At 63.0% G+C, this 19,099-nt stretch overlaps 2 protein-coding genes and 1 pseudogene across 7 annotated transcripts in view; 1 reads left to right on the forward strand and 2 right to left on the reverse strand.

Moving 5' to 3' along the window:
* On the reverse strand, positions 1-17,394 carry IGF2 (insulin like growth factor 2). Of its 5 annotated transcripts, none has more exons than XM_086383836.1 (5): positions 17,177-17,394; positions 9,922-10,086; positions 5,122-5,284; positions 3,522-3,670; positions 1-3,217 (listed from the first exon to the last, which is right to left on the reverse strand). In XM_086383836.1, the coding sequence occupies exons 2-5, from the start codon at positions 10,081-10,083 to the stop codon at positions 2,984-2,986; spliced, it is 708 nt and encodes a 235-aa protein (XP_086239962.1). In that variant the 5' UTR covers positions 10,084-10,086; positions 17,177-17,394; the 3' UTR covers positions 1-2,983. The 5 variants fall into 5 exon arrangements, with proteins under 5 accessions (XP_086239962.1, XP_086239961.1, XP_086239966.1 ...); XM_086383835.1 differs by lacking the exon at positions 17,177-17,394 and adding an exon at positions 10,642-10,774; XM_086383840.1 differs by lacking the exon at positions 9,922-10,086 and having other exon boundaries at positions 17,177-17,291.
* LOC147341688 (uncharacterized) lies at positions 10,468-16,320 on the forward strand. The gene is made up of 3 exons (XM_086383842.1): positions 10,468-10,733; positions 15,300-15,368; positions 15,730-16,320. The coding sequence occupies exons 2-3, from the start codon at positions 15,350-15,352 to the stop codon at positions 16,194-16,196; spliced, it is 486 nt and encodes a 161-aa protein (XP_086239968.1). The 5' UTR covers positions 10,468-10,733; positions 15,300-15,349; the 3' UTR covers positions 16,197-16,320.
* Positions 16,633-19,099, reverse strand: part of LOC147341689 (uncharacterized) — a 12,566-nt pseudogene continuing 10,099 nt past the window's right edge. Inside the window, exons 2-5 of the transcript XR_015157291.1 lie at positions 18,604-18,820; positions 17,177-17,395; positions 16,914-17,044; positions 16,633-16,674 (exon numbers count right to left, since the gene is read on the reverse strand). The product of XR_015157291.1 is annotated as an uncharacterized LOC147341689 (transcript). The remainder of the gene's footprint in view (positions 16,675-16,913; positions 17,045-17,176; positions 17,396-18,603; positions 18,821-19,099) is intronic.

Here is a 19,099-nt window from a genome sequence, read left to right on the forward strand (position 1 = left end):
TAATTTTAAATGCTTTATTGGGATTGCGAGCGATAAAGGTTAAAGACAAAACCCAGGCTGTGGATTCTGCCAGAAACAGCACGTTACGGGCAAGAGGAGGAGAACACAGCCGCGCGGTGGACGGGGCGCGGACACGATGACTCTTGGTTCTGCGCGTGGGGGTCCTCGCGTGATGACTCAGAGACCCGAGAGGGGGTCCCGCTGAAGACAGCTGGGGGGACTCGGGGAAGAGACAGGATGGAGGGCCACGAGCTGGGCGCGGAGGTCGGAAGGGGCCCCGGGTCGGATGGAGCTGACCTACGGAGAGCTGCCCGCTGTGTCTGGGGTGGACTGGCACAACCGCCCCCTGGGTCGTGTCAGCCCCGTCACCGGGGACCCGAGGTGTCGGGCCTCTAGCTCACTAGTCGGGCTGCCGTGCAGGGGGACTGCGCTGGGGGCAGAGGCGGGGGTGAGGTAAGCCCCCAGCCGCCCGGGTCCCTGCCACAGCCCGAGGTGCCGAGAGTGGTGGCTGCGTCGCGTCACCAGACCCGAGGGCTTCGGGGCCCAAGCGACCCAGCGGTCAGAAAACTACGCAGCTCTTCTGCTCTGCAGGGCCCGGTTCTCCCGGCCTCTCCTACCACCCGACCTCACCCCGCCTGGACGCCAGGAAGCCCTGCGGAGCTCTGAGCTTCCTGGGGGCAAGACAGGGCGCTGAGGAGGCGGGCAAGCTGTTCCCGAGGGGTACGGGGGGAGCCTCCCCAAGTGCGCAGAAGGCGGCCACCTGCTCCCGCCCGTTGGAGCCCTTCGCTCACACATCTGTAGCCCCTTCCCCCCTGGCCGGCCAGGCCGGCCAGGGGCCCCACCTTGGTGGCCACCGAGCACCTTCTTGACACCTGGAGAGACGCCTCCCCGCCCCCTCCTCCGCCCCTCAGGACCCCCCGGGGACCAGCCACTGTCCCCCGGGGGCCAGGCCAGGTAGCGGCCGTCTCCATTCCCCTGACTTCTCTGGGGGGCACAGTGGCCAACACCCCCACAGAGGCTCCACTCTCCACTCAACCCAAGCGACAGGGACAGATAAAAAAAAAATTAAAAACAGGGCGATAAATGGCGGAGGGCAGGATGGCGGCGGGGCCGCGGGTGACGGTGGTGACTCTGTGTGTTCCTCGTCCTTGGTCACTGCCCCCCTGTTACGTGGGGTAGGGAGCAAATTGATAAAAGAGCGCGTAAAAAGCTAAGGAGGGATAAAAAAAAAAAAAGGAAAGATGCCCCAGGAGTAATTAAAGAGGGGAGATAGATCAATTGGCGTCAATTTGGGCTCTGATTTCCGTCTGTAATTCTGCAAGTGTCTCGCTGTTCCTTCCCCCCGAACGTTTCTCTCCGAAATCTTGCTGGACCACTTCCTGCCTCGGAATGTCCCCCCACCCAGCCCCCACTGCCCCCCACCCACCCCGCCATCCTCCAAACTTCCCACACTCCCCGTCACCTTTGCCAGCCTCCGGGGGGGCCCTCATTTCTGAGAGGCTTCCCCAGGAGGCTGGCAAAGATGATCCCTAGGTGTGCTCGGGGGAGAGGGCTCCCCAGATCTTGCAGAAGCACACCCAGGGGGTCAGGCTACGTGGTTGGGCTCGTCTCGCTTGGCTGCAGCCATCTCCCGCCTGGCCAAACCGTTCCTCACTCTGCACGATGGTCGGTGCGTGGATGCCTCTGGGGTCTAGGGGCACCCAGGACTTACATTCTGTGGGCTGTGGGGTCAGAACAGGTGCCGAGAAGAGGTGGGGATCACCCTCTTCTCGGAAAGATGGAACCACCTGCCTGAGCCCGAGACACACCTTCCCACAATGGTGCATCCCAGGGGACCAGAGGGGAGCACGGAACAGGAAAACCGCATCGCGGGGCAGCTCAGAGAATAATTTGGGATGGAATTCGGTCTCAGCTGCACAAGGCTGGGCACGGGTGTCCCTAGAGAGTGTGAGTGTGTGTGTGTGTGTGTGTGTGTGTGTGTGTGTGTGTGTGTGCGTGCATGCGTGCATGGATGTGTGTGTGTGTGTGTGTGTGCATGGATGCATGTGAGGCTGTGTGTGTGTGTGTGCATGCATGCATGTGGGTGTGTGCGTGCATGGATGCGTGTGTGTGTGTGCGTGCATGGATGTGTGTGTGTGTGTGTGTGTGCACAGGGTTGCATGTGCTTTCCAAGGTAGGATTGTGATGTCAGATTTGGAGTGTGGGGGTGTTTTGCCAATTCAACTTTATCTGCGCGATCCGGGGTTTCTGCTCCGTGCTCCCCTCCTCTGGTCTCACAGCGTCCCCTCACTGCTCTGTGGTCCCAGTGATGGAAACTTGGAGGAGGAGCAGGTTTGGGTCTTTGGTGTCACACTGCCAGTGCCCGAGGAGGGCCTGGCGACGGTCGGGGGGAGATGGCTGGCCAGCAGGGACAAGCCTACCTGCAAATTTGGCCCCTTCCTTTCTCTTAGATGATTAGATCAAAGCCAATTTAAGTCCAGATCCAAAAGGAACGAGAAGGAAGGGGGGGGGGGCCGAATTCTTTTATTTTGCCAATTGTTTTTAAGCCAATTTATTTTTAGTATTTTTTTCAGCCAATTGATTTTTTTTTTTTTTTTAAGAAGTTTTTGGAAAGCTAGTTTGCTTTTCTGGTGTTGCTAAAAAGCCAATTCGTTTCAAGGGGGCTGATTGAGGGGTTCATGATTGCAATTTTGGTTGTGTAATTTGGGGGTAATTTGGGGGGTGATAATTTGGGGGGATATTTAAAGCCAATTGGTTTTGTACATTTTTAGAGATGTTGTTCTGATCCCCTCAGCCAGATGGAGGGGGCCGAGGGGGATTCGCCTGACGTGGGGAGGTTGGGGCACAGAGGCCGGGGCAGGGGAGCCCGCAGACAGGACGGTACAGGGATTTCAGAGAGAGACCTAGTGGGGCGGTCCCGGTCAGGAGGTCGGCGCGAGGTAGATGGTGCCACTTGGCAGAATTACGACACTTTGGCTCACTTCTAATCGCTGGATGCCTTGGAAGAGGCGCCCCCGTGGGTGGCAGGGTCCTGGGTGGGCAGGGCGATCAGCGGACGGTGACTCTTGGCCTCTCTGAGCGCCTCCAGCTCCTTGGCGAGCGTGCGACCCCGGTGTGCTCGCAGGAAGGCGGGCAGGCCCCTGCGCAGGCGCTGGGTGGACTGCTTCCAGATGTCATATTGGAAGAACTTGCCCACGGGGTATGCGGTGACGTCGTCCTGGGAGAGGAAGAGCCAGTCAGGGGCTGCCCAGGGTCCGGGGGACACGGGGGGCAACGCCTAAGCTGCCCCAGGTGCCCAGGGTGCGATGGCAGGTGTGATAGGCCAGGCCCACCCGCGCTGCTGGCCAGTGCCCCAGTGGGGAGAGGGCAGGTGTAAAGAACTCCCTGGCTGCCCTCTCAGCTAAGCAGCTGGCTGTGCCCTGGTCCCCTGGCTCTGGGGTGACAGCCTTGCGGGGCTGCAGGGGCAGAGAGGGGAGGGTTCCTCTCGCAGGGGCTGGGCCGGAGCTGGGGGGCCATCTTACCGGAAGCACGGTCGTAGAGGCAGACACATCCCTCTCGGACTTGGCGGGGGTGGCACAGTAAGTCTCCAGCAGGGCCAGGTCGCAGCTTCGGAAGCAACACTCTTCCACGATGCCACGGCTGCGTCGGTTTATGCGGCTGGATGGTCGGCCTGGCGGTCCCCCAGGGAGGAAGGGCAGGACAGGTCAGTGCCCGCGCCTGGCAGAGGCGGGGGTCCTCCGGGCAGCCCCCGCCCCCACCCTCGGGACGGGACACCTGGTGGCCCTGCAAGGACAGCCAGCCGCAGCCTGGAGTGGAGGAAGGAAGCGAGAGGTGGGCCCAGAAAGGACAGAAGGGACAGTGAGCGTGAGTGACCAGAGCCAGCCCCTGGCGCCCTGCGCCTCCTCCTCGAATGTCAGGTGGGCCCCGGCTCCGCCTCCCAGGACCCCGGGGTCCCGGCCCGAAGGCCGGCTGGGATCCAGGTGCCCCCCTGCACCAACCAGGAGCCCAGGCGCCCGTGGCCCTAGAGACGCCACCGCTGAGACCGGCAGGAATGGGAGGAAGAAGGAGAAGACGGGAGGAGAGGAGTGAGGAGCTGCACAGACCACGCCCTCCTTTCTTCCCGCCCTCCCCTCCCCCCACCGCAGGCTCCAGACTCGGCCACGTGAAGTCCCCGCCTTCCTTCCGCCGTCCGTGGAGGGGGGGGGCGGGAAGGGAGCCCCCAGTAAGGGGTCCGGCTGCAGGGTCAAAAGGGCTGGGGGCTCAGCCCAGCCCGCCCGTCAGGGAGGCAAGCCTGGTGCCAGGGCCGGCCAGCACGAGGCACTGCGGTGCCACTTCCTGCCCCCAAGGGTGGCAGAGAGCGAGGCCACGGGAGAAGCCAGGGCAGGCAGGGGCTTCAGAAGCGCGGAGAAGCGGGTGTGCTTTTCAGAGCGAAGCGCTGGCATGCCAAGACGGGCGTTTCCGGCCCATTTTAGAGGGTGGGTAAGTAAAAGCTGTGGAGGAAGATGCCTCGTGGGGGTGGTGGGCCGGGTTCGAGCCTCACGGCCCTCGCCCGGCTGCCCCAGCAGTGTCCCCTGCACCATGAGCCGCCCTCAAGTGTGGGTTCCGCCCAAGCCCTGAGCCCTCTGCCTCCCATCAGGGCAGCGGGCCCCCCTCGTGGATGGAGCCAGGTGTCCCCCAGCACGCACACTCACACCCCCCAGTGACTTTTATTCTTAATGGCATTCAACCCGTTTGATTCCATCTCAAATCTAACAGTCCACAGATACGTGCCCATTGCCAAGACGTGGATGAAAGGTGCAGGAAGCCGGTGCCCACAGCTCTGCCCGTGGGCAGGTCAGGGAGAAGCAGGAGGGGAAGGGCTGTCTGCTCCCCCCCACCGTGGTGGGCCTTCAGCCCACTCCGCACCCCACCCACGCTTGCGGCTTCAGGCCTGGCCCCTTGTGGACACACCTGTCCATTCTCCCTTGACTGCGAGTCATGTGGCTGGAAGCCTGGGCCCAGCCTCCTGAGCCAGGGAGGCTGCAGGGCCTGCAGAGGCGACTGAGGACCGTGAGAAGGACCCCAGCATCTATGAAGAACCTGCTGTGTGCACCCCTCCCCTGGCCCCAGGGAGCTACTCACTGAAGTAGAAGCCGCGGTCCCCACAGACAAACTGGAGGGTGTCCACCAGCTCCCCGCCGCACAGAGTCTCGCTGGGGCGGTAAGCAGCATAGCAGCACGAGGCGAAGGCCAAGAAGGCAAGAAGCACCAGCACCGACTTTCCTGCTGTGATCCCCATTGATGTCTGCGGGAGAGAGAGGCGTGAGCCCACCACCCCGCCCACGGCCGGCCCGCCCTCCGGCAGGTCCCCGCGTGGCTCAGCCAGGACACACCAGCCGCTCCCTTTGGGACCCTAAGCCCAGCCACCTTCTAAGTCCAAGTCCAGTTGCAGATTTAAAGCCTGGCTTTCTCCTTAATCTTAATTGCTTTAATTACAGGAACAAGAGCTTTCTCTGTTGAGGCTGGTGGGATGCAGAATCACCCCACGAGGAGGGAAGGGCCGGGGGCGGAGCCTCTCTGATGGGCCCCGAGCGCTGGTCAGTAACTTCATGTGGGGATCACCGTCCCCCTCGTATTATTGCCGAGGCTTGGCCACACCCAGCGGCAGGGGCCAGTGCTGGACACTGGACCTGGCCTCCATCCTATGAAGTCATGGGGGTGGGGCCAGCACAAGGCAGTGACCACTTCTTGGGCCTCCCTGCACCAGCCAAGATGGCAGAGGGCCCACCCCAGCCAGAACATGTGCATCCCAGAGGTCCAGCCGGGCAAGGGCGCCAGGAGGACCAGCCTCCCTCCAACACAACGGCGGGGCGTCCCGGCCCCATGCCTCTCCCTCCCAGACGGCCTTTCCCAACCTCTCAGCCTGTGGGTGAGCAAAGGTCAGTGGTCTGGTGGTTGGCACAGAGTGCCAGCCAGGCTCCCCGGAGCCTCGTTCTCTGGCATCACTTAGTCCCTGGACCCCAGTCTTCCCTGGGGTCCCCAAAACACACACGAAAACCAAAAGCCTCCTTTCCAGGCCTCGCATCGCACTCCCAATGGCCAGGGGCCTCAAAGTCCTTCCAGGAACACCAGAGCCACCCCCCTCTTGGGATGCCAAACCCCAATCGGAGAGCTGAAGAGAGCAGGTCAGCCCCCCTCCCTGTCCCCCCGCCGGGGGACCAGACACCAGGTTCCCTCAGGGCCGATCTGAGGGAAAAGATACACCTCAGGACACACCCCCTCACAAGGCTGCGAGGCTGCAGACTGGGGTAAATAGGCCCTGTAAACGGGAAGGATCTTGGCTTTCCTTTAGACACAGCAGTCACTTCCGCCTCTCCAAAAGGTGGAAGCCCCCCAGGCAGGCAGTCCCAGCCTGTCCTCGGCAGGCGCAGCTCCAAGCCCCTTCTGGGAGGACAGTCACGGCCCGGTGCCCCTGAGCCGGTGGCACCCTAAGGCTACTCAAGCAAGGTCCCGGGTGGACTGCCCACATGTGTCCGTCCCAGACACTGCACCCAGTGAACACAGGGGCACTGAGCCGCACACGACTTCCCAGCCTGGAGCAAGGTTGTTGCATGTTGGAATTTTGATGCAATAAATCGTGTAGGAAATCAGAGGACTGAGGAGGAAACTCAGTCGCGCTTAAGCTCCTGACGAGCAGGGGCCAGCTCCATGGAAGATCTAAACGGCCCCCTCGCCCACCGCCCCTCGCTGGATGAAACCCCGGCCTGCTTCCCCGCTGCCCCACGGCTGCCCCCTCCAAATTCTGAAAACAAATTTGGCCAGCTAGGAATTCCTGCTGTCCGAGCGGCAACTCCATCTTTCTGCAAGCCCAGCCACTTGGTGTGGGGTCCAGTCCAGGACACCAGCGGAGAGCCGAGACTGGACAGGAGTCAGGCAGCCACGCAGGCCAGGTGAGCCAGTGGGCAGAGGAGGGGTGGGGGGCAGAGGCAGAGAGGAGGGGTGGGGGGCTGAGTGAGGGGCGGCGGGCAGGAGCCAAGGGGGCTGCGGCGGGCGGGAGCCGCAGCGCAGCGGGGTCCTGGCTCCAGAGCCGCGTTACCTGCAGCTGGACAGGAGGCTCGCTGGGGCTGGAGGAGGATGAGGAGGAGGAGGAGGAGGAGGAGTCTGGAAGGCTGCCTCCGAGGAGAAGCTAATGTCCAGTTTGCAGGCTGGTCAGTGCCTCAGCTTTTATGTCTGGGCCGGCTCCTCCCAGCCCCGGCTCCACCCTGCCCCCACCCCGATCCCAGCTGACCACTCCCCCCGCCCCCTTCGCTCCCGCCCCCTCCGTCCTCCCAGCCAGTCCCTCCTCTCCTGCACCCCCAACCGCTAGCCCCACCGTCTCTTAGCAAAGTACCAGGGCGGGGGAGGGGGGCTCCTCCTGCACCCCCAGCCCATCTCGGCACAAGGAAATGGGGGGGGGCGGTTCCGGAGGGGGCTGCTTTCCACCTCCTTGTATGGAAACTTCCATCTGCCCACGGGGGCAGGGGCAGTTACCCTCTCTGGACGGTCCATTCCGGGCCCCTCTGAGCTCTGGACCAGCCCCCCTCCACCCAGATTCCTGGTTGGAAATGTCGGGGACCGGGAGAGGGAGGCGGTGGGGGGGGGGGGCGCGGAGGGAATGTGGCGTCTGGCAGGACTCTCTTGCCAACTCGGCCCCCCTCGCTCCATCCTGGCCCCGCCCACCCAGTTTTCCTCTCTCGGTCTTGCTGGCAACGAGTCAACATACCAGGGTGGGTTTCTGAGATTTGCGCCCCTTCTCATTACACGGCCGCCGCCCCACCCCCCGCCCACGCCCGCCCTTGCCCCCGCACGGCACAAATCACAAACTTTCAGTAACAGCCCCCTGCACCCGCAAGGCGACCAGGAAGTCGGCGTGCACAGAGCTCACACCTCCCCCGGCGCTCCCCAAGTCCCTCCCCCGCCCCCCACCCCTCGCCCCTTTCTCCACGGCGCAAGGGAGAGCGCGGGGTTCGCCCCAGGGGACGGGACCGCCAGCCCCCCAGCCCCGTCTGCCCGGGCCCCGCCGCCCCGCCGGGCCCGGCCCGCACGCAGCTTACCTGGAAGCCGGCACCAGGGCCGCCCACCTTCCTGCTGCGTATTGCAAACCGAACAGCGGGCGAAGGCCCTCCTGCCGGGCACTCCTCTGCCAGCGCCGCTCTGGCCGAGTCGCGGGGGCCGAATGTGCGACGGGGCAGAACGGGGGGATGGCTTTTTTTGGGGGGGGGGGGAAATTTCTGTCTGATTCTTTAGGGAGGACGGGCTGTCTGCGGGCCGGGGCGGGCCAGATGTTGTACTTTTAGGGGGGGAAAGGGTATCGGGAAATGAGGTCAGCTGTTGTATCAAGGACAGAGAGGGGCAGAGATAGTGAGAGAGACAGAGTGAACGTAAAAAGGGGGGGTCGAAGAGAGGGCGAGAGGGAGAGAGGACAGCGAGAGGCGGGCAGGCTCACAGCGGGAGAGAGCAGCGGAGAGAGAAACAGAAAGCGTATAATTAATCCACTTTGGGACGGCGAAGGCGAGAGGGCGGGCGTGGAAGGGGAGGGAGTTGGAGGCAAGGAGCTGGGGGGGACGGGAGGGAGCGAAGGGAAGGCTGCGGAAGAAGACAGGGGGCCGGGACCAGAGGCCGGAGAGGGGCCGGGGAGCGCAGAGAAGCCAAGGAAAGGGCGCAACGTCGGGGGCCGGGGAAGGTGCTGAGGGGGGCGGAGTGGAGGCGTCACCCGGGCCGCGGGCGCCCAGCTCGGCTTGGGCCGACGGAGCCCTCGGCCGTCGCGAGCCCGGGCCTCGGGGGGGTGGCGGTGGCGGCGCCGGGGCCGCTCGGGACGCAGCGAGGAGGGGGAGCGGCCGGGCTGCGCGCCGGGGAGGGCCGGGGGGGAGCGCGGGGGATGACAACGCCGGCGGCCTGCGAGCCGGACTGCCTGCGGGGGGAACCGCCTCCTCGGGCGAAGCGGGACGGGCGTTGAGGTAGACGAAGAGGAGGCGGCGGGGAATCCGCAGGCCGGCGGAGCGCTGCCCCGCCGACGGCGCCCGAGATGGGGGTCAGCAGCGTAGCGGACGGCGTCGACGCGGGGCCGCCAGCCGGGTGGAGGCGCTGGCGGGCGAGGGCCAGGAGGCGAGGGCGGCCGGAAGGGGGGGGCCGGGGGCCTGCCTGGCCTCACGCAGCTCCGCCGGAGAGCAGGCGAACTCTGGGCGCCAACGCCCGGCTCTTATAGTCGAGCCACCCGCGGCTCGGCGCCCGCTCGGGCCCCGCTGGCCGAGTGCCCGCGCCAATGGGCGCTCGAGGGGTCCTCGCCCCGCCCCCGAACCGCCTCTGCAACTCGAGCCAAGGGGGGGCCAGGCTTGGGGTCCCGGGGGGCAGCGGTGAGGGGGGGCTGTGGGGTGCGCGGGGACGAGATTGGAGTGGGGGCAGGGATCCTCAGAGTTCGAAAGAAGTCTAGAATGACTATTCCAAAGTGTTTGGGGGCCCTGTCTGAAGTTCCGGGGTGCCAGAGCCCCTACACAGTACACGGGGGACCCGGGACGACCAGGGTGGGAGGTGTCACATGCCCTAGCGACGGCCGGATCCCCGCGCCCCAGCGAGGGGCTAGGCGGCGGGGGTGCCCTGTGTGTGCGGGCACAGGTGGCGGGTCCCCGAGTCCCGCCGGGACCTGCTGGGGAAGCGGGGAGTCTCTGGGCGCGGGCGAGGCGCGCAGCCTCCACCTGCCTGAGCAGGCGCAGCACCTCGAGCTGCAGCCGGAGCCCGAGCGCCCCCCGGTGCCGCACGGGAACCGGGGAGTAGCCTCGGCGGACGCCAGGTGCGGTACGTGGAGAGGACCTGGCCCGGCTGGGGGCCAGGCATGGGGCCGGCCCGGGCTGCGCCTGTGTGCCAGGGGCGAGACGAGCAGGGCGGGAAACGTCGTTCAAATCCTACCTGCAGGACCGAGCTCACCGGAGTGCGTCTAAGCAGCTCGCCTTTGGGGCCCACCCAAAATATCCGGATAATGGTTCCCCCGTCCTCTATGCGTTGGACTTGCGTAGATTCGGGTTCAGCCCCGGGGGCCACCACGGTCATTTGAGGGTCTGGGGAAACCATCTCCTAGAGGGTTTGGACGATGTAAGAAGTCGGTGTGATTTTTTTTTTTTTTTTACCAAGTCAAAACCACGCACGAGTCCCGCGCCCCGCCCGCCCCAGGAGCCCCGACCACGCGCGCCTCTCCAAGGGGAAGGGGCCGCCGGCGGCGGAAGCCCGAGGCCGGCTCGCCCCCTCGCTCCGCCATCAATCACGTCTCCCGCGCTCGGCGCGCGCCTACCCGAGTCCTCCGCCGGGCGGCTGGAGGCGCCCGGGCGGCTGGAGGCGCCGCGCCGCCTGAGCGGGGGTGCGCCTCTCCTCCGCGTCCCTCCTGCCCTGCGCCCTGCCGGCCCCGCTTGGAGGTCGCCGAGGCGCTTAACCCCCGTTGTGATCTTTGCACAGAGCAAAGGAAAGCGGCACGGGTCTCCGGGGCCCGACCCAGCGCGTGGGGCGGCCGAGGGGCTGGCCCGCCGCACGGCTCCCGCGCCCCGTGCCGGTGTCCCCAGCAGCCGCTCGGGACGGCGGGACGGCGGCGGGTGGGTTTGGGAGCCAGGCCGGGACGCGAAGCGCCGGGGAGCTCACCGCGAGGCTGGAGGCCGAAGGCTGCGTCCGCGGGCGCGGAGGAGTCGAGGCAGCGAGCGAGCGATCTGCGGCGGGCGGTAGGCGCACTGAAGGTGAGCGAGACCCCGGGGCAGTCCCCAGTGTCCGGGGGCAACGCCCAGTCCGTTGGAAGACCCGGGGACAATGCCCAAATTTGGGGGAAACTGGGGGCAATGCCCAGTCGTTCTCCTGGACGCGGGAGAAGCCCTGCCTACGTCCTGGCGGACAAGCTGCCCGACCGAATGTGTGTGAGGAGGACGAGAGAAATTTCCCGCATCCGAGGAGCTCCGGGTACTTCGTAGCAGACGCGGAGAGGCCCAGAACCGGTGCCCGCGGGGCGCGGGGCTGCGGAAGCTGCAGAGACCGCACTGGGGCCGGGAGCAATGCCCAATTGCCGGGAACGCAGTGCGGAGCCGCCTGGTTTGCAAGGAAGAGAACGAAGGTCCTGAAGTGGGGACCCAAGGGAGGGTGCGTCGGGGTGAGAAGCTGTGATTAATGACTAAATTCGAGACTCCAGAAAAAGAACCCGAGTCTGGGGGCCGGGGAGGCTGCTCCGTGCAGCCGGGGGACAGGGGAGCCGAGTCTACCCTGTGAGGACCCGGGCATGTAGGTCAGCAGGCTTGTGGGACAGCCCCATTTGTAGGGCACTAGGCCTGCGGATGACCATGACCGGAGCAAAATTCTCGGTGTGGAACTTGGGAGGTTCCAAAAGGGCAAAGGGTCTAAAATTCGGGAAAGAAAAACAGTGGGTGGGTCTTGGGGATCCAGGTGCGGTGGAGAGGAATGGAGAATCATTTCCAAGATTTAGAAATTCAGGTTAGTGGGTGCTTGCAGCGCCCGAGGAAAGTAACTTCCATAATTGTGGTTTCTGGAAAAATTCTCAATGTCCTTGAGAGACTCAAGAAACACGGTCTAAATTTGGGGCAACCTGGGGTGTGATCAATACATTTGGAGAAGGCAGAAAATCAATGGCTTTTTAATATTTTAATTTTTAAATTGGTTTCGATTAGTTTATTTTTGGTGAACAGGAAAAAAAAATATTTTGCTGGGCACTGTCTGCATTTGGGGACCCCCCTAGGAAGCATTGGCCCAAGTATGGGGGACCCATGGAAATTGTTCAGTAGAGACTGATATCTAAATTTCAGGGAACCTCAACCTGTGTAGTAATCTTTTAGGACGCAGGCCTATGATACCTGAGATTTCCAGGACCTGGGGGTATTTTTCGGTATCTGGGCAATTTCATTTTGGGAGGCCTGTGGAAAATTGCCCAAATTTAGGAGGACTCAGGGTAAGGATCATAAAATCAGGGGACCCATAAATCAATGTTCGAAAAAGTTCAGTTGTTTTGTGGAAAAGGGAAAAAAAGTCTCAGTTTATTTTGGAGGGCTAGCAGGCAGCATCGCAATCCGGAGGCCCCAGAAAATAATTTTTGAATCTGGGGATCCAAAGAAGTCTTTCAAAGTACCCAGGATAACAGAGGGTCAATATCAAAGTTTTAGGGGGAAAGGATTACGAATTCCTAGGTGGTGGGGCCTGGTGGTCTACAGAAGATTGGCAGTGTCTGAAACCCAAGAAATGTTGACTGAATTTGAGGTGACTCAGTGAGTGCCTGGAGAAATGCTCTGGACCTGAGAAATCAGTGCCTTTCTGTGACATTGAATGTGTTTGGGGAGCTTAGAGAGGGCGATGCCTAATATTGAGAGCCCAGTGTGTCCAAACAGAGGGCACCGGGAAAAGGTCCAGTGTAGGTTTGCCTGGAATTTGGGATCAGTTCTGAATTTTAGGAAACCCGGATTCTTGTCAGTAAGCTCGTGGGGCCCAGGGAATTTTTTAATATTCAGAATGTTATGAGGCGGAGAAAATATTCAGAATATTTGGTTACTGGGTCACTCAAAAGAGCTTGGTAAAACAAGATATAGGCTCTGTGCAAGGGTTTGTTTTGTGCTTGGTTTGACCCGGGGGACCTGAGAGATATGTGATTTGGGGGGACCGGACTGACCCATGGTCACAGCTGAGCACAGCTCGGATAAGTGCTGTGTGTGTTTGGGGGGCCTGGGTAACAGCATCTAAATTTCAAGGAACCTGATTAGTGGCAGGAAGCTTGGAGAGCCCCAGAAATGAATGCCCCATGTCTTTATGACCCACCAAAAAAATTGCTTGGTGAGTTTTGGGGACCAGAAACCATCTTCTCAATTTTGTGGAACTCAGGAAATCAGAGCACACACTGTTTATGATTCAGAAAGAGGGTCTCTGTGCTTTGGGTTTAATGCGTAAATTTTGGTGAGGCGTAGGCAGCAACCTTCCAACTCTGAGGGTCCTGGGGAAATTGCTCAGTCTGTTGCGAGGGGGGGCAGGGGTGGGGGGACCTGGGATTCTTTACTTAAAATTTAGAGAGCCTAGGTTGGGGCCAATAAATTTGTAGAACTCAGCAGATTATGTCCTAAACTCTAATGAAGCGGAGGAACAGGGCTTTGGCAAGGGGGAGCCGGGACAGGGGCAGTAAGCTTGGGAGCCCCTGTCGACCAAAATTCCAGGGACACAGGAAAAGAGTCCTCTTCTTTGGGAAAGATGCCTTAATGCCAAAAAAACACCGGGTTCATCCTGGGGAGTCAGCCTGAGCCCAGGACCGGGAGTTAATGTTTAAATTTTTCTGAATAGGGTTTGGCACTGTGTAACTCTGTAGAACCTGAGGCGGGGGGGTGTTGGGGGGTACAGTTAAACTGTTAAGAGCCTGGGTGGGAGAAGACACCCGGTAAGTTTGGGGACCCAGGCCTTAGTGTAAACCTGGAAAAGCCAGTAGGGGCTTATGTGTTTTCAGGTCCCCAGAAATTAATGTCAAAAAAAAAAAAAAAAAATCCTGTGACTTGGAGGAATGCTGAATGTATTGGGGGAGATCAGGGAGGAAACCTTAAATTTGAAAAACCACAGAAAAAATAAAATAAAATAACGTCTGCCATCAGGAGGAGCGGGGGATGTCGCTCGGTGGGCTGGGACCCTGGGGATGGAGAGCTTCTTTTGGGAGGCTGAGCTCCGGCCAGGGAAGCACCGCGCCGCTGCGGATCCGGCGCCCAGGGGACTCGCGCGGAGCGGCGGCGCCCTCCCCGGGGATCGGGGCGCGGGTTGCACGCCGCGGCGGCGGCGGCGGCGGCGGCTCCAGGGCAGCACGCGGGGCTCCCTGGGACGCCCGCCGCCCCGGCGAGGCTGGCACGTCGCTTCTCCCGATTTTGCCTCCTGGCCCCTGACAGCGCTTCCGTGCTGCAGCGCGTCGGGTGGAAGCGAGGCACCCCGGGGCGGCGAGGGAGCGACGGGGCGCTGCTCCCTGGCGTGCCGGGGGGCTCTGGGCTCCCTGCTCGGCTGCCTCCGAGAAGGCCCGCGGGCTCCCCGCCGCCGCCGCGCCCCACGCGCTCCGCTCTGCGAGCCTAGGCGAAGCCGCGGCCCGGCGACCGCCGCGGGCAGGCTCGTCCCCGGCTCGGTTTGGGGGGCCCCGGATCACCCCCGGCGGCCGTCCCCGCTCGCCCCCGGCGCTCCGGGAGCGCCGTCCGGGCCTTCTCGGGCCCCTCGACGAAGGCGAACCCAATTTTGTTTTGATAACGCGGGAGAGTTGAAGCACTGGTGAAGAGAAGGCGAATGGGGGGCGGGGGGAGACAGGTCTGATGGTGGCGGGGGTCAGGGGTCTCCTTTCGTTTTCTCTAAGAGAATGTTCACGGCAAGCCTCCGTCTCCCGGCTGTGAAAGTCTAGTTCCTTAAGACAAACAGGAGGAGCACTGAACCCTACCCAGCCCCACCACACTGGTGGGAGCCGGATCACCCCTTTGGAATTAGGCAATGTTGCGGGTGGGGGGCGGCCACCCCCTGCGCAGCTGTGGGTTGAGGGTGTTGCCAGCGACGGGGTGCTGCTGGGGGCAGCAGGGTGATGGGGTCTCAGGGCCAGCACACCAGCCATCACCTGCCCCCACGGTCACCCCACAAAGGGGCCCCACCTAGAAAGGAGGCGCCTCAAAATCTGACCCTCTGGGGAGGCAGGGGTTAATGCCCTTGGACAGGTGTGGGGACTGGGCAGGGCTGAGGCAGCCCTTTCAGAGGAGCTTGGCAAGATGGGGAGGACCCCCCCACACACACCATGAAAAAAGCAGCCCACTTTCCACCCGGAGCCCAAGGCACGTGGGGAATGTTCCCCCTTCAAATTCCAGTCCACATCAATCACCCCGTGTCCATTCCAAGAACATCTGGCCTGTCTCCCCCCACCCATCACTGCCCCGCTCCCTCCCCACCAGCCTTCTGCAGTCCCCAGGCCCTCGCGGTCAGGCCTGTGCCTATAGAAGGGAGGGCGAGGAGGGGGCCTCCCAGGGAAGCCTGGCAGGGTGGCTCCCCTGTCTGTGGCAGCTTGTACATTTGGGGATGAGGAGTGTTTTTAAAGTGTCTGTCTGCAGACCTCAGCTCCCTGGGACCCCAGAGCGGATTTCAAGTCCTGGGTGAGGGTCTCCACTTCCCTTGCCCTGCTCTGGGCTCCCCACCTCTCCTGCAGGCCTGCTTCCCAGGCTGGGGGCGGCGGGGGCCGGGGTGAGCCATGTGTCAGTCAGGCTTTCTGGGCATCTTCATGCTGGGAAGGGGGCCCTTTGGGGACCCTTCCCTGCCTTCAGTCCTGAACAGGCGCCAGCCCTGGAGAAGCTGCGGCCCGGTGCTTGGAGATATGTGCCTGGATCTTGGAGGTAGGAAGGCTGAGGCCACCCTGGGGTGCTGGGCCAGGCCATGGGCCAGGAGGGGGCACAGAGGCACTTCCTCCCAGTGCAGGCCTGCAGGCTGAGCCCTCGCCTTATTTAGTCACAAGTGAGGCTAAAGGGGTAGGGTTGTCGGGGGTGGGGGGGGTAGATCCGGGTTACTGTGGGGCTCAGAAAGGGCACTGGCCACCCCCAGCCTGGACCAGCCGCCCAGGCTGCCGAAACTTCTAGTCCCCCACCACAGTAAGAAGGGCACAGCCCTGGTATGTTGTGGGGCTGGGGTCTCCCCCAGCACAGGGCTTGGCTGGTGAAAACTTCGGCCCCAGGCACCATCACCTGCCCCTCCCTCCAGCTCTGCAGCAGCCCTGGTACACACACCCCACCCCACGATGTGCCAGCCATATTCCAAGAGGACAGTCACCCCCGAAGACTTGGACTCACCCCAGGAAGCCCAGCCCCGAACCCCGACCTGGCTCCAGGCTCCGGCTCTGCAGCGGCTCCCTGCTCCCGCTCGCCCTGCAGCCTGCCTTCCCTTTCCCCGCTTCCTTCCCCGGCTCTGGCTCCAAGCTGGCCGCTCCCCACCTCCCTGGGACCAAGCCCAGCATTTTACAAACCCGGCTCATTCTCCAGGAGTCCCCTGAGCGCCCCCTCCCTCAGCCCCTACAGGGCGCCGGGCACCGCCGGGGTGAGGACCCTGCACTGATGCGGGAGGGATGCGCCTGCTCCCAGCAGCAAGGCTGGAAGCCCGGGGACCCAGGCCCCAGCTGGACAGAAGGCCAGGACCTGACGGCCAAGGCCCCAGGCACCGCCAGCCCCTGACCAAGAGACCAACGTCGGCTGTGAGTAGGAGTGTGGGGCACCCGGCCCCCAAGCTGCAAGGACCCAGTGGCCGCTGTCGTACCATTTCATGTAGCGTCTGAACTAAATGCACCTTTGAAAAACATTCTCGGTTTCTCTCTTTTTCTCTCCGGCGCAAATCGGCCTGAAAGGGGGCACCTGCTGGGTCCCCCACGGCAGGCCTTGAAGAGTGACCTCTGTGGCTTTGGGGTCAGGACTGGGAACACAGCCCCCTCTCCTCCACTTCCAGAGACCCTGGAGCGAGCCCTGCTCTGGGGTGGCTCAGCCTGTTGCCCCCACCCTGGCTCCATCCAGCAGTGTCAGAGGAGGCTCTGGCTGCCCCCCAACCTTTCCAGGGTTCCCCTCAATTCCCCAAGGCACACATAGGAAGCCCCAGCCGACGGCCTCTGTCGTTACCTCACTCTACCGCACAGTAACCAACCGCCCTGCGACTGTCCCCCTACTTTGACAGATGGGGACACAGAGAGGTCAAACCACCCGTGTGAGGCCCCACAGCAGCGGCCCAGGGCAGGGAGGGCCGGGTCTGGCATGCCCAGCTGAGCCCAGCTTTCCCGGGGCCCCCAGGCTTCCCCCCAGCTTGCTGGAGATCTCTGCCTGCAGCTCCTCGCTCTGGTTCTGTGCTCGCCCGTCACCCCTGACTCTCCCCTGGGCTGCCCACTCCCCCTCCCTCTGTCCTACCAGGAGCACCCCTCCGAGGACCACGCTGCCCCGGCGGCAGGAGGCCTGCCCTGCCTGCAGCCAGAGCCCCCAGGAGCCGACCACCTGCTGTGTCACCCTGATACGACCCCAGACCCCTGGAGGCTCCACTCCTTGGGAAAGGGTGATGGCAACAGGAGCTTCCCGAGGCGGGGCTCTGAGCCCTGAGGACAGCAGGCCCCTGTCCAGAGTCTGTGGCACTGACTGGGCACGCAGTCCTGCCTGGGAGCGTCTGGAGTACTCACCTCTGCGGGCTGGGGCCACGGGCCTCAATTCTGAGCAGGTGGGGATCGAGGGCCACAGGTCACAGCAGCTGACCTCCGGGCTGGGGTTTCTGGCCTGCTGCGGGTTCTGGCCGGGGGGCAGCCTGGGCAAAGGGCTGACCTGGCCTGGGTGTGGGGCCCTGGGGCTGGGAGCTGAAGGCCACCTCCTCGTCCTCAAGGTCAACAGTGACTCTTCGTCCCCTGGGGGAGAGGAGAGGGGTGTTCTTAAGATGGTGTCTTTTAAAACAAATCCACACACGTGCACACATCCAGCCAGGGCCCTGGCCCCTGCCCCTCCATTGGCTGTCAGGTGGAGAGGCCCTCGGGTCACCTTGTCAGGGTTTGGGTGACGGCTCCCCTGCCTGTCCCTCCGGCTGCCCAGCTCTGCCTTTTCTGAAGAAGGGAGGGGGAGAAGTGTCCACAGTTCGCCAGAGCTGGGCTTCCCCACGGCCAGGCTTGCAGAGGTGCCCACGGGGCAGCTGGAGATCCGTCCATGGGACAGGCCGCCCCTCCCTGCAGTGGACTTCTGCCTGAGCTTGGGGGCTAGTGGCTGCACACAGACAGCCTGCCTCCTCTGCCCCAGCACATCCCCACCTGAACGGAAGCAAGGAGGGAGCCAGGCACACACAGCTCTGCCATGCGGAGGCAGCTGAGGGTGGGGGAGACTGTGCTCCTCTGGGGAAGGGAACCCTTCCCCACACATGCCACACGGGAGTCTGGGTGGAGGGGAGGCACACTCCATGCACAAAACAAGAACGACCCAGGGCAGGGGAGGCCGGGAGGGGCCCAGGGCAACCGGCACACGGTCAGGAGGAGAGGAGCGTTCCTCTTCAGATCCCGCTGTGGGGCCCCAAGCCGCAGCACCCCTTCATCGTCCTTCTCAGCATCCTTTCCAATTACATGGTGGGATTCTCTGGGGAAGGGGTGGTGTAGGGAGTGAGGACAGAGGGAAGCTTTACTTTTTACGTGGTATGAAAAAAATAACTTCCCAAACCCTGGGCCTCAGCGGCCCTGCAGTGTCCTGCTTGTCTCTGGTTGGGACCTGGTAAGGCGGGGTGCAGCCAGAGGGAACTTCTCACACGGGAAAACTCTTTTACTTCTCCAACAGCAGCTGTGCCCTCACGCTGAAGACAGCGGCCCTACGCTCCAGCCCACCCCTCCCATTTTGCCGGCTCAGTGAAGGAAAGTGTATTTTCCAGGCAAAAGCCCCTGTGGCTCTGGGCAGCTCCCCTGAAGGGCTCCCTCCCGACCTGTCCTGTCTGCTCCAAAGTGGAAGCTCCCTTGAGTCCTCTGGCAGCACAGGCCCTCCCCTTCCTGTAACTGCCCCCAGCCCCCTCCCCGCTGAGCACTCCAAAGGCAGCTTTCTTACCACCCAGAGGGGGACGTGTGAGGGAGGGACGCCCGGGCACCTGTGCTCTATTTGCTGTGTTGTCTCTGAAGCTCCCCTGGGCGGTGGGTAAAGAGGACCTGGACGTCGCTGGTGCCCCAGGCTCTCGACTGCCAGGTGGATGATCCGCTGGCTGGGCCAATAGTAGCAGTCGCTGCCAAGGCGGGGGTGCTCTGGCTGTGGTGCTCAGACTCCCCAGCAGGCTTGACTGGGAGGCAAAGGAGGGGATGAGGCTGAGGCTGCAGAGACGTGAAGGGCATTTTTAGAGCGTGCATTGTAAGGGCCCCTAGAAGAGCCTCTCCACCTCGGAGCACCTGCCCAAATGCCAGCGGACCGATAGTGTGCCCCCACCGCATCCCCACCCCACGCCATTCCCCAAGCCCCTCCAAATTTAGATAGAATTGCGCCAACTTGGTGGTGCTGGGCCTGCTGGAACAGCTGGCTCTGGCACCTTCCCACGTGAGGGTATGGCGCATCAGAGGGTGGAGACTAGGCCCACCCTTAGCCTGGCAGAAAGG

The sequence above is a fragment of the Bos grunniens genome, chromosome 29 (genome assembly GCF_055505025.1).
Source record: "Bos grunniens cultivar Pamir isolate PY7600 chromosome 29, Bosgru_T2T1.0, whole genome shotgun sequence".
NCBI classification, from domain to species: domain Eukaryota; kingdom Metazoa; phylum Chordata; class Mammalia; order Artiodactyla; family Bovidae; genus Bos; species Bos grunniens.

Bases quoted from the DNA above. Each gene is read 5' to 3' on its own strand.
- IGF2 (XM_086383836.1), bottom strand. From the start codon at position 10,083: ATGGTTTCCCCAGACCCTCAAATGACCGTGGTGGCCCCCGGGGCTGAA. The intron at 5,285-9,921 runs GTAGGATTTGAA...TCTCTCCCGCAG, and splicing joins CGGTGAGCTCGGTCCTGCAG to ACATCAATGGGGATCACAGC. The intron at 3,671-5,121 runs GTGAGTAGCTCC...GGGGACCGCCAG, and splicing joins GGACCGCGGCTTCTACTTCA to GCCGACCATCCAGCCGCATA.